This window comes from Corvus brachyrhynchos, unplaced genomic scaffold (genome assembly GCF_000691975.1).
Source record: "Corvus brachyrhynchos isolate BGI_N302 unplaced genomic scaffold, ASM69197v1 scaffold79, whole genome shotgun sequence".
Taxonomy (NCBI): Eukaryota; Metazoa; Chordata; class Aves; order Passeriformes; family Corvidae; genus Corvus; species Corvus brachyrhynchos.
The window spans coordinates 586,154-599,540 of record NW_008240023.1 but is presented as its reverse complement, the minus strand read 5'-3'; the positions used below and the strand labels follow the sequence as shown (position 1 = coordinate 599,540).

Here is a 13,387-nt window from a genome sequence, read left to right as displayed (position 1 = left end):
TTCTCGTGTTTTGTTTGTTTGTTTGTTTGTTTTTGTTTGGCAACTCTGCCAAAGACTTCCCGGGCGTCGTTCCTCTTTCCGCTCCTGGTGAGGACCAGAGGAAGAGTGCCCAACGTGTCAGTCCTTTGCTGCTCTTCACCAGCGGTTTTTCGGCAAAAAGAGACTCAAAGATGCGGAGAGATTTGATTTTTGTGTCGCTTGCTTTGCTTTACGCCTGGCTGTCCTTCCGTGTTCGGGAAATAACCGCGACAGGACGCAGGAGTAACAAGAGAAAGCTTCTTGGCAGAGCTTCAAGACGAAGACGAACAGACAGGAGAACTCCAGCTCGAAGGTGGATGCTACAGGGGCGGCTCCTCTTCCATGGGCTCGTCCTCAGGTCTGAGGGATTGCACAGCCAGGCAGGGTGGGAGAGGGTGGGGAGAGAGAAAAGAGGGTTGGGCATGACATAGTTGGACAATGTGTGGTGCCAAGTCTCACTCCTCATGTTCCCATCACCTTCCCACCCTGCCAGCTCGGATCAGCTGGCTCACCTGGAACTAAACTTGCCACCACAAAGGGGTTTTGGACAATCTGTTTGCACTTGGGCAACGTTAACATTTTCCACAGCAAAATAAATTCCCTCTCGTGGTCCAAAGCCACGCTCAGAGCAGAAGGCTCAGCCACAGAGCTCATGGCTCTGCTGCTCTCCTGCAGCCCGGGAGGACTTCTGGGAATCCACAGAGGCCAGGGGATGTGGGGAATGCAGCAGCAGTAGCTGAAGGGACAGGATTAACCAGGAAGGCGGCTCCTCGTGCCTGAGCAGAGCCGGAAATGTGAGGATGGACAGATGGATGGAAAACCACTGACCGCTTCTCCGCTGGCTTCACGCCCACCGACAGCGATGCCATGGCCGTCACCGTTTCCGCCTCCTCGTTCTCACACTTCTGGGCCTCCACCAGGGAATATCCCACCGTGGAGGCGAAACGCTGCAGGGAATGCCAGTACTTGCCTGGGGGAGAGGTGACAACAGGGCCATCAGAGCACCATGACTGCTCCTGCTTTCCCAAACCCAGCCGCTGGCTCAGAACTGCCCAGGGAAGACTCGTCTGATCCCGACTCTCACTCCAAGGGCCTTAGGTGCTCACAAAGTAACTCCTTTCCCACCTCGAATCCCTCAGAAACTTCCAGACCTAAGGACAAATGCGCCTGGAAGTGTCTCTCTACCAAAACTGTGGGACAGGGAAGGATGCAGTCCAGATCTGGATCCAGCTACTGATCACGTGGATCCTGCCACGTGCTTTCAGTGAGCAAATCACCGAAGACTAAAGAAGTCCAAGGTGTATTTAGAAGCATTAAGGTTGGAAAAGACCTCCAAGATCACCTCCAAGCTTCAACCTCCAATGTATTTTTTATGTCAGCAGTTTGACACCCTTTTGCTTGGGGAAGACCACAGGGAAGGCTCCAGAGGAAAGAATTTCCTAAAGAAGTTTCGATACAATGATTTTAACTTTCTTGGCTAAATAAACCTAAAATATCAACAACTTCCAGCAACGTTCATAGAATATCCTTGGAAGGGACCTAGAGGGATCATCGAGTCCAGCTCCTGGCCCTGCTCAGGACGTCCCAAGAATCCCAGCCTGTGCCTGAGAGCCTGTTTCACTTCCATGCCTATCTACTCTTTAATTAAGGGGTGCCACAACACCCAATGAGACTGGTGTTATTCAGAGATACTTAATTGCTTTTGAAGAAATAATACACCCTCTAATGACAGCACGGTCTGTCCTTAGCAGAGATTGGAGAGCTTTAATCAGTGTTGGGTTAACAGTTGGACTGGACCATCCTGAAGGTCTTTCCCAACCCTAAGCCGTGCTCTCATTCTGTAATTCCCCCTCAAGGACTAAAGCCTTGCTGGGCATGGCTCCATCCCCAGCAACACCAGTTTGTGGCTGCACAAACCCAGTTCAGGGTGCAGTGACTGCCAGGAAATGGGAACATGGAGCTGGCAGAGCGATGGAGAAGCCCACGGGGTGCCCCCCAGGGAACCAGCTGGGTCAGTGGGGCTGCACTCACTGTGGATCTCGATGACTTTCTCCATGGAATGCACCGCGTTAGCATTTGCTCTCTGCTGGAAAACCTTCTCTGGAAGAGGGTCAAGCTGGGGGGAGAGAGAGAGGAACACCAGAGAAATGTTACCATTGAATCCCAGAATGGTTTGGGTGGGAAGGGACATTAAAGCTCATCCCATTCCATCTTCCACGGGTCAGTTTTGCAGTGGGAATGTGCCTGTGCCATCCCAGGGAAAGGCCTGACAGCACTGCTGGAGGGATGTTCTAGCATTTATTTGATTTCCTTTAGAAAAAGCCAAGAAGAGGAGACACGTCTGCCCTCCCAGGTTCTCCACGAGTGAATGAATTCATCCCAAACCTCCAAGGTGGGCTGTCCAGAACAAGAGATGTCCACTGCTGTTAACTGTGCTGAAAACAGCACTCAAGGCCCAACCAGGGATGTTCCCCAGCAAAGAACAGCCAGAGTTCAATAGTTAAAAATATCTATGGCAAAGTTTAACTTCTGCTCAAAGCCAAGAGAAGCTGCAGCCAAGACTGCTCTTATGAGCACATGGTAGCCATTCCATAGGTACTTCACGGGATGCTGCATTCCAGATTTAGTAATTATGGATTGCACTTCTTATTAATTCTCCTCTCTAAAAATAGTTCTGCTCCAAACTGGTTTCTGCATGACATTAAGTGAAGGCAAAAGCAATTCCTGGATGAGCCTTTAAGCAAGAGCTTTCCAAGGCCTCTTGGTTGACACTGAGACAAAGCACGTTCCTGATTCCAGAGCACACTCCTCCTCCTGAAACAACACTCCTAAACAGCCTCAGCCTGTGGAAAAGGGAGCAAAACCCTCAGGGCATGAGGCACCTGGTTGTTATTCCCTTCTTGTTTGAAGGGCAGAGGCTGGTGATGCCCACGATGGACTGAGCAGCTCTGCAGGGTAATGGGAGAGGAATGGTGGCTTACTGGTCTGGATTGTCATCAGCAGGCCTCAGAATCATGGAGTCATGGAATGCTGGGGGTTGGAAGGGATCTTAGAGCCCATCCCACCCCTGCCATGGCAGGGACACCTCCCACTGTCCCAGGCTGCTCCAAGCCCCAATGTCCAGCCTGGCCTTGGACACTGCCTGGGATCCAGGGGCAGCCACAGCTGCTCTGGGCACCCTGTGCCAGGGCCTCCCCACCCCCCCAGGGAACAATTCCTTCCCAGTATCCCACCTGATGCTGCCCTCTGTGGTTAAAATGGATTAAAACCATTCCCCCTTTTCCTGTCCCTTCAGGACCTTGTCCAAAGTTCCTGTCCAGCTCTCTTGAAGCCCCTTTTGGCACTGGACGACTTCTCCCTGGAGCCTTCTCCAGGCTGGACAACCCAAACTCTCTCAGACTGCATAGGAGCGTCTCTCCCTGCACCAAACCCAGCTCTGATTTCCACTGAAGCCCCGTGAGCTTTGCAGCGTTCTGCCACCACAGCAGTGCAGGCAGCCCTGAGCCCCTCCCCAGCGCAGCCACCGGCTGCACAGCCCAGCTCTGGGGCAATTTCCCGGCAGTTGGAAAGGAAAGGAGGCGGCTCCTGCGCTCGCGCGAGGTTTGATCTGCGCCGACGCTCGGGGGACTGGCACCGTTCCCCTCATTTCCTACCGGCCCCGGTGCAGCTCCGGGCGGCTCCTGAGCCAGCCCAGCTCCCTGCAGGCCGCCCTGGCCGCAGCTGCCTGTCCAAGTGTGTGCAGGCGGGATCCTCCGGCACGCCGTACATCAAACCGCATCAAAGGGCCGCGGCACAGAGCTGCGGCCGTGCCCCCCGACTTCCCTGCCTTCAAAAGGTTCGAGGAAAGACCTGGATAAAACGAGTGCTTCCTGCTTTCTGATGTGTGGGTAAACCAGGGAATCAAATCCTATCTGCACAGCCCACCTAGGACAAGTGAGAACAGGTCTGGGTTCAGGTGTCCTAAAGTGCCTTGTAGCTGTGATTGAAATAATCAGTGGGTTTTACCTTTAAGGATCAATATTCCCTCTGCTCAATGAAACCACTCGGGCAGCTCACAACACCCAAGGTACCCTGAGTGTTGAGCTCTCCCCACACCCTCACACTCCCAAACACATCCATGGCTTGGATCAAGCACTTATTTACCTAGGAGCACGTTGAGCAGGAGGAATGACATCCTCCAGGCGTAATTCCCACTGCTTCCCTTTCAAAGTGCATCCTGCACCCAGAAGTGGATGGAGCCAGAGGAATTGTCTGTGGTGACAGCTTAAAGCAGATGGCTGCTGCAATAAACACCTCACAGAATCCCAGCATGGTTTGGGTTGGAAGGGACCTTAGAGCTCATCCAGTCCCACCCCCTGCCATGGGCAAGGACACTTTCCACTACCCTGGGTTGAACCAAATCTCATCCAAACTGGCCTTGGACACTTCCAGGGATCCAGGGGCAGCCACAGCTTCTCTATGAAACCTGTGCCAGTGCCCCACCGCAGGAACCCCCCTGTCTCCATGCTGCCTCCCGAGGGCTGAGTGCAGGCTGGAGCCATTCCCCGTGCCCAGAGCCTTAGGAGAGCTGCCTGGCCAAGCACAAGGAGCAGGATGCTCCCTGGACACGGGGAGCTGGGATGCTGGATGATGGAAGCAGATGCTTCTGATAAATCCCAGCTGGTTTCTCTCTTGGCCTGGCTACTCCGGCCTCCCCTTTCAGAGCACTTCTGCAACAGGCTGGAAGTCAAACTGCTCCACACGTCCATGCAGATCCGAGCTCCCTCTCCATCTTCCCAGACACCTGGTGGTCACTGAACTACAACCCTCCCCAGAAACCAGCTCCCACTGGAGACAGACCCAGCTTCTCTGGTGCTGCACCTTGGCCCAAACTAACCGTACCCACAAACGTGGTTTCAAGTTGCACCAGAGGAGGTTTAGGTTGGATATTAGGGAAAACTCCTGCACTGGAAGTGTGCTCAGGCATTGAATCAGGCTGCTCAGGGCAGTGGTGGAGTCACCATCCCTGCAGGGATTTCAAAGATGTGTAGACGTAGCATCTTTCATCCCACTGACACTAAAAGTGGGGGGAAAAGGCGGAAAAGATGGAGTATCCAAAGTTTTCTCTGTAGGAAAATACCCTGAGCTCTCCAGAACCCAAAATCTTGCTGTACTTCTCTGTCTTGCTCTCATCTTGCAACCACCCCCCCTAACCTTTCTGGCCAATTCCTCTGACACAGCCAAAGCTTTTCCCACACAGCAACGTGCAGAAAACAGAAAATGTAACTGCAGGGAAAAACATCCAACTGCAAACCATGCCAAGCAAGCTGCCCCATGCAGCAGGCATGGGCTGTAGGACGAGAGAGGGGAGCAAAGAGAAGGGAAGGCTTGCACAACGAGTTCAGAAATTAATTAAAAGGCTTGTTTTTCAAAGAGCACAAAGCAAATTACTTGGAGCAAGAACAAACCCAAAAAAACCATTCCTAGCTGTTTCACTCATCGCAGGGACTGCAAAGCACAGGTGGTTTTTAAGCACAAAACAAACACTCTTTAAAGCACCAAGTGTCCGAAGGACACAAAACAATGACAGAACCCTGGCAGACGGGAGGATGAGACGCCCAAACCCCAGGGGGGAGGAGGTTTTGGGGGTGCCTGTACCTCGTTTCCCAGCAGGGCAGACACACAGGCCTCCGAGGCGTCACAGATGGCAGTGAGGTCGTGGCCACCCTCGAGGGCCAGCACGACGCGGCCCCCGGCCAGGCCCATCAGCTGCTTCGTCAGGTACCCGAAGCCTGCAACGAGGGAACAGAGGAAATGCAGGAGAAGGGCAAAGGTGGTGGCTGGAATCGGGCTCCTGGCGAAGGATCAAAGAATTAGAGAGAGGAATTACATCATATTAAAAACCCACCGGGGATTTGAAAGGGCTCAGCGCATAACACGAGCCAGGTTGGGCTTCGACGCGCTCGCCGCTCGACTCCAGCCGTGGCTGCCCTGAGATGGAGCTGTGGGGTGCTCTCCCCAGTGAGAGCACCACCATCCTCCCCTTGCCACCCCTCCCTCGGCACCCCAAATTAAACCCAGCAGCCAAGGTTCCCTTTGGAAGCAGGGAAAGGGGCGGATTTCTGCGCTGCTTTGGGAGCTGCGGCGGGGGAGGAAGGGCAGTCGGCACAGTTTGGGTCGGGAGAGCAGCAGTGCAGTGCCCCAGAGAGATTTAGGTTTGACATCTCGTTCTCAGCAGACGGCTCTTCCCGGCTATAATACGCTATAAAAATTCCAGGGGCACCCGGCACTTTGATCAGATGACACACAATACATTTCTGCCCCCTTTAAACAAAACAGAACCGAGCGGGCAGGATTTAAAAAACGTGTCCTCAAAGCAACCTTCCCCCCTCTAGGAAGAATTAAATAAAAAATAAAAAAAGAGCCAACCAAGGAAAAGCCAGGGAATTTCTACCCTCCATCCCCGCTCCCCGCTTTGGAGCGAGCCCCTTTGCGAGTCGGCAAATTAACAAATTAACAGGCAGAGAGAAACACGCACTGCTGATCCCGCAAGTGGTTTTGTGAGAGGAGCAGAGCATAGCAAATTCAACCAGCAGGTAAACAAGACCTTCCCTTTCCCAAGTGTTTCTGGATATCTCAAGGAACTTGGCTCTTGTAAATCTACTGCGCTTTATTCTTATATAAAGTTTATAGGTTCAGCTCCCTTACGAGGTTTTAAAGTTCACTGTAGAGAACAACTTTCCTGGCTGGAGCAAACTCTTAAAAAATAGTAATAAAACCTTTTTTTGCAAGAAAAACTGTCCTCTGGATGAATTTGAATGAAACAGAGCCAGGTAAACTCCACATAACCTTGGTGGGGGGGAGGGTGATTTCAGTGCATCTCCCAAAAACATCCCAGACCCAAAGCAAAAAGGAGATTTTTGTGGGTCTCTGTAATTAATTCAAAGGTGGAGAGCAAAAATATTCAGCTCAAAATTTTAATAAGGTATCCTGGAGGAAGAAATGGACTTTTGGTAGCAATGAGACTGTTTACAGCTGGTATTGCCTTTTTCTGCAATTTTATATTAAAGCCAGCAGAACTCTCTAATTCAGCAGATGTGTGGCTACAAATAAATTACACAATATTCCATATTGAATATTTCAAAGTTGAAATAAGCAACGCTTCAAAAAAAGAAAAGTTATTAAGGCTTCAGCCAGGCCAGAATATGCATTATGAAGAGATAAATGCTATGAGAATTCAAAGGAAAAGGACGGAAGCTTTGCCATTGAAATGAAAATCTGAAATAGGAAAGTGAAATACCATGAAAAGTGAAATCTGGGAATGCCGTCCTTTAATCCTGAGGACAGCAGCAGCAGCAGCAAAGCCCCCACTTACATTTTGCTGACAGATTATATCCTCCGAGAGGTGTGGGGTGCCCTTCCACAGCATCGAAACCGGATGACACCAGCACAACATCGGGGGCAAACTCGTTGGCAATGGGCATCACTACTGTCCTGCAACACAGAATATCCACGGCACACACGTTAGGGTGGCTCCTGAACACACGCAGGGACGTTTAAACCCTCTCACCAAACCCTTATTCCATGGCAGCAAAGCCCATCTATTTCCCCACAAGGTGAGAGCCTGGCTGGAAGAACTCCTCACTCGCACTCTCTGTGATTTCCTCCACCAACACCCTCGTGCTTGGAGCAGGGAAATGAGCTGTCACACCTTGTGTTTCCCATTTGGGATCAAATCCTGCTTTATATACATGGGAATATGGGTAAAATAAGAGGGCAGCTGGCACAGGCTGCAAAACCACCTGGGAAACCTCACTCCAAGGCATTATCTCCATGCCCCCCCTTCAAAACATCTCCTTTAGGTTTGCAAAGTGATTCGTTTCTCCCTTGCTGCACTTCTCATTTCCCACAGTGAAAGGCTGGGAGTGTCCCATGGGGCAAAACAGCTTTAAATGCAAATATCCCACACAAATCCACCTCTCCCAATGCCAGGTCCTCCTCCTCTGACACCGAAAAATGGATGAATTGCTCAGCATCTGTATGCTGTTGATTGTTAAAGTTGCATTTAAGTGAAACAAGGGGTCTGTTCCTCTGGTTGCTCACTGAAAGACCTTTTTGCCCTCTGGTTTCTGTCTCTCCGAACTCCGCCATTTGCAAACACCCCATTCCCCACGTCAAGACGCACTTCCCAAATCAGCTTTTTTCCATTGCAGCTGCACCTACTGAATGCTGGACGTATCCCAGGGCAACCTGACCTCTAATTTTCCCACTTCCCCATCCTAGGAACAGCCCCCAGCCAGGATAACTTTCTGCAGCAGGAACTGAGGCTATTTTACCCACATCCCAAAGCACGGACCTGTAAATATCTTTGCACACACGAGAACCTCCCTTTATTGAGTCGAGTCTTTATGTGATGCTCTAAAAACAGAGCCCAGGGGGACCTGTTCCGTGCTGAGACAGCTCAAGTGCTCTCGGGGCGCTCATAAAAGCTCCCAGTTTTTGCCACAAGGATATTAAACAGCCACGAGGCATCTGCCAGAGTCAGCAGCTTGTGACATCCCGCTGAGCTCGTGCCACCGCCCTCCGCAGAGTTTATTTTTAACGGGGCATTAACCCCTGCCAGGCACTGAGCAAACCCATCCCCGACGTTCCACTGCCACCACGGAGCAGGGACAGGCACCCAGACACCAAAAACAAACCCCCTCGCACCTCCCAGTGTTATTATTTCCCCAACTGTTTGCCACAGCAACCCCAGAGCCTCCCTGCTGCCGGTCTCCACGCGCAGACGCAGAAAGCTCTGCGAGAAAAAAGGGATCTGATTTTCCCTTAATCCACACAAAATCCCAACAAGGAATCTGAATTCTCTCCTCTAACGACGTGACTGCCCTCTCCATGTTGTCCCTGGGGGATGATTCCGTCAGGAAGACAAAAGGGCACAGTTCTGGCTGGTGACTTTACAGTTTGGTGGAGCCCACAGGCATTTTTAGGAGAAACCACCTCCCTCAGCAAGGCCTGAAGCAGCAATTCCAGAGCAAGTGCAGAGGCCGAGGGTTTATTTTCCCTGAGCTTTGAAGTGCTGCTGAGCTCTTTCATTCGTAACCCAAGGAAAACTGCCCAAATCATCAGATTTATTTCCCCCCCTCCCCAAGTTATGATGCCATGGGAGCTGCTAGGATCTCAATGGAAGTGTGGCATCACCAAACCTGCACCCGAAGGTGTGGGTGTAGGAACCCAGAGTAAGATTGTCACAGGGTGAAAAATTTAGAGGTTTTGGGCTTCTCTTTGTAGTAAATAGGTAAGAGTAAAAAAGATCAAAATGGAGGATTGTTGCTGTTCTCTAAACCTTCTTCTCCTTCTTCTACTACTCCACGTTCTGCAGTAAAAGTAGTTTGGATTGATTGGATAGAGAACTCCGCAGTTCCTGCCCATGTTACTGAACAATTGGTAGGAAAGTGAAAATAATGCACGTTTTTACTAACTATTGGTTAAAATATCTTTAAAAGGGTGTGTAAATCTTGATAGAGAGGCTTCACTCCTGCTTTCTGTGCTCTATGCTGTACCTGGGTCACGCTGGTGGCTCTGTTCCTCTGATAAGACTTAATAAACAACTATCTGGAAGCACTGAAACTCCAGGAAAAGTCTCTGTTTATCTTTGAAACTCCTTGCATGGACTTTTAGAAAATTCTCTCCCATCCGGCAGGACTTGATTTGTGGCACGGTTCAGTGTCATGTGGGCATGGTCCATCAGCACTGAGCAACCCATGGGATCAGGGATCCGTAGGGATTCTCGGCCATGGAACAGCTCATGGAAGCACAGAGTGGTTGGGAAGGACCCTGAAGAGCATCTGGTTCCAGCTCCTGGCAGGGGTGTCCAGTGATGCCAAGCACAGAGGCTCCTGAGGAGCGGGGCAGCTGGTGAGCCTCGGCCGGAGGTGGCTGTGGGTGACAGTGGCTCAGAGGTGGCCTCCTGCTGCCCAGCCACACGGCCCCAGGGCTAACCCTGAACGCTGTCAGGGGGAGTTTGAGGAGAGAAAAAGCAGCAGCTGCTGGCCAGAGGTAAATCCGTCGCTCCTTGACAGGAGTCAGGAGGAGCTGCTGTGAGGATGTCCAGAGTTTCCCTGTGCAGGCCAGGGTGACCCCACAGCCACCACTGGTGACTCCAGCACCAATCTCCAGCTGGGAGCAGTGACAAGCAGTGCTGTATGTGCTGGGTGTGGCTGTCAGCTCCCTCAGAGGTTTAAGGAAGGAGTTCCACATCCCCTGGCTCCCTCTCCAAGAGGCCCAGCCTGTGTCCGTGAGGCTTTCGGGACCTTGACCACCCAAACAAATCCCAAATCCCAACCCAGACTTGAATCCTTTTCTTTTCCCCATGGCTCCCACCCAACCTCTCGAGGGCTGCTCCTGCTTCTGCCCTGCTCCTAAATCCAGTAACACCGGCATTCCAAAGCCACAGCCCCAGCTCTGTTTGATGCTCTCCATGGATGTAAAACTTGAGCCAGAAGGATCAAAGCCAGCACTCCCTCATTTTGCCTTTTTAATTGTTAAAAAAAAAAAAAGGACAGAAATCCAGTGTGTTTCCGAGATTCCATCTGTGGACAACATTCTGGACACATCTCATCCAGCTTTCTGCTTTTTAATTTTCCCTTGTCCACAGATAAAGCCAGCCCCGTCGCTCAGATCCATCCCAGTAAAGCCAAACCCTCCAGAGGAAACGAGGATTAAACTGCAAACAACCCCGTGGCTTTGCCCTGCTGATGAGACTATAAAAAAGCCAGAAATTCAAGTTATTACCCAGGAGATAAGCAGCTCTGCCTGGAACTGGGTCTTTTAAGGAATGGCTGAGGTGGCTGTAAAGTCATTCACTGAGGGATGAATATTCCTGACACTGAATGTTCATTCAATCCATGCACAGTTTTTAAAAAAAAAACCAAGGAAACTGAAATTTCCCAAATTTCAGAGGCTTGTTTTGCGTGCTTAAAACAAATTGAATCCTTTTATTTGCCTGGTTACAGCTGAGCTGAACAGCTCTACACAAGAGCAAACTGATGGCTGCAACCAGCAAAACCTCCCCATTGTGTTCTGCAATCGCTTGGGAGAGAGGAAAAAAAAATAAATGCAATTTTAGATCTATTTTCCAGAAGGCTGAATGAACAATTTTTAGCCTGGCATTAGCCAATTCCCCAATTAAATGCCTAATAAACCGCAGGCACATGAAACAATCCTACAGAGGATTATTTTGGGCTTTAAATGCTCAATTGCAGCGAGTAAATTGGTGAAACTCAAAAGGCTGAGCACTTTTTCAGAGACATTTTCCCCACTCTTGGCCATGTCTATGTTTTGTATGTATTTTTATATATGCTATGCATGTATTTATGTATGTTAAGTGGATATATTTATATTATGCATATGTTTATACATACTGATTTATTTTACATTTTGTATCTATCAGGTATATATTTCTATATGTGTTATGTATATATGGTTTCATACACATTATATATTTTATATATAGAAACTAAAAATGTTGTTCACTGCTCTTCAGGCTAACCAGCTTCCCGAAAATTCTGGTCTTTGCTTCTCCATGGTCATTTACCGTGTCAGAAGGGATTAGGAATTTGGGGATGAAATCGGCATGGGGAGAGCATGAAATTGAAAATACAGCAACAACCATTCCAGGCAAAACATCATCATCTCCTCCTCCTCCTCCTCCCCGCTCCTGAAATGGTTTATGGATCGAGGGAAAAAATCCAAATCCCCCCAAAACTGGTTCCTGAACTTTTTTGAAAGCGGCAGGAGAAGGGGGAAGCACAGCCCCGGCTTCTCCTTCTGGTTGAGGTGTTTTAAATAAAAACGAGTGTGGCATCGAGCTGCACGTGGAATTCTGGCTGTAGAGGAGACCTCGGGACAGGGGAAAAGTTTCTCAGACACCACACAACTGCTGGAATCATCAGGAAAACTTCCTTGCAGTAAATTCGGAGGGAAACTCCTGTGGGTAAAACATTTTAATTTCACTAATTGCTGTTCCTGTGTAACAAGGAACCAGCGGAGCCTTCCCGTTTTTCCTGCAGGTCTCTTAGCCGGGTTTGCACCCGGAGCAGGAGGACTGAGAGAGGCAAATGGGATTTCTGCTCGTGTAAAACACTAGGGAAGGACACATCGTGGTCCAAAAAAACCCCTCCGAATTTTACAGTGTTTGTTTCTGTAACGACGGAACAACAGCGGAGACACCAGGAACGTTCTGCGGAGTTCAGGACTTTGGGAACGACGTGCCTTGCATTCTTCCCATTACACTGAACACATTTCTGGTGGAGCTGGGAAATCTGGGATTGCCCACACGCTCGGGGGGGTGAGCTCAGGCACGGGATCCGCGCCCGCTCGCCTGAGCTGGGATGTGGAGCTGACCCGACACAGCCGCTGCTAGCACAGGGTGCAGGAGCTCCAGGCTCCCAGAAAACTCCCCAAAGCCCTGGAGCCAGGGCAGCCAGTGATTTCAGCCCCAGGTCAGGAAGGTAATGAGGGACAAAGTGCGGGGAAAGGCACATTTTTAACTCTTGCTCTCACTTCTGATACATCTCGCTGGCATCATGGACCATCCAGAGGTCAGGAGAGCCTGGGCACCCCAACACTGGCCTGCAAGACTGGGGAGGTAGTATCTGGAGACAGGATGAAAAGCACTGATGTGAGTTCCCTTCTGGTTTTTGGATGGAGCAAACCCACACCGAGACAGGTTTTCAGCGTGGGGATGAGTGGTTTCACTGGGATTTATTTATTCCCTCATTTCTCTCCTTTAGAAGGAAATTATCCCAGTTATTTTCATTTCTCAAATCCACACACCGGCTCATCCTGAAATGCAACAACAAAAATCGAGGAGCACGTTGCTTATTTAAATCTGCTCCTTTTACACAGAAAAAGGACTTTTCTCCCTTAAAACAGGCGGGTGGGTGGAGAGTTAAGGCTTAAAAAAAAAAAAAAAAAAAAAAAAAAGAAAAAGTCTATCAGTATCTTTGCCTAGCTCAAAGGATTTCCACTGATTCCTCTCCAGACTTCAAAGCCTCACAGTTTGGCATTCGGACTGGTTTGAATTAAAGCTCAGTTCTCCACTGCGAGTTTCCAAGTTCATGGTGAAAATGCCTCCTGCTTCTGGAGTTCATTATGGCCAATTTTCTTATCTTTTCTTCATCTTCGGTTTGATCCCCAGCAAATGCAACGTGGCATTCGACGGGGTGGAATAACAAGGTGCTGCCTTGAAGGCATGTATTGTCTCAAGGGGCTAAAGCAAGAAAAGAAGGGGGGAAAAAATAGGATATATGACCCATTCCCTTCACTTTCTAACTCTCGGGGGACCATAAATTGCAAACTTCAAAGCGTTATTTTACATTAAAATCAATAG

General features: G+C 49.9%; 1 protein-coding gene across 11 annotated transcripts in view; it reads right to left on the bottom strand.

The window, feature by feature from the left end:
- The window catches only part of HDAC4 (histone deacetylase 4), a 148,335-nt gene continuing 134,948 nt past the window's right edge, over nt 1-13,387 (bottom strand). For all 11 annotated transcript variants that reach the window (XM_017743406.1, XM_017743398.1, XM_017743402.1 and 8 more), the window contains exons 23-27: nt 7,373-7,491; nt 5,656-5,789; nt 2,050-2,134; nt 847-988; nt 1-378 (exon numbers count right to left, since the gene is read on the bottom strand). In XM_017743406.1, coding sequence (XP_017598895.1) covers nt 339-378; nt 847-988; nt 2,050-2,134; nt 5,656-5,789; nt 7,373-7,491 — 520 coding nt within the window. In that variant the 3' untranslated portion in view covers nt 1-338. The remainder of the gene's footprint in view (nt 379-846; nt 989-2,049; nt 2,135-5,655; nt 5,790-7,372; nt 7,492-13,387) is intronic.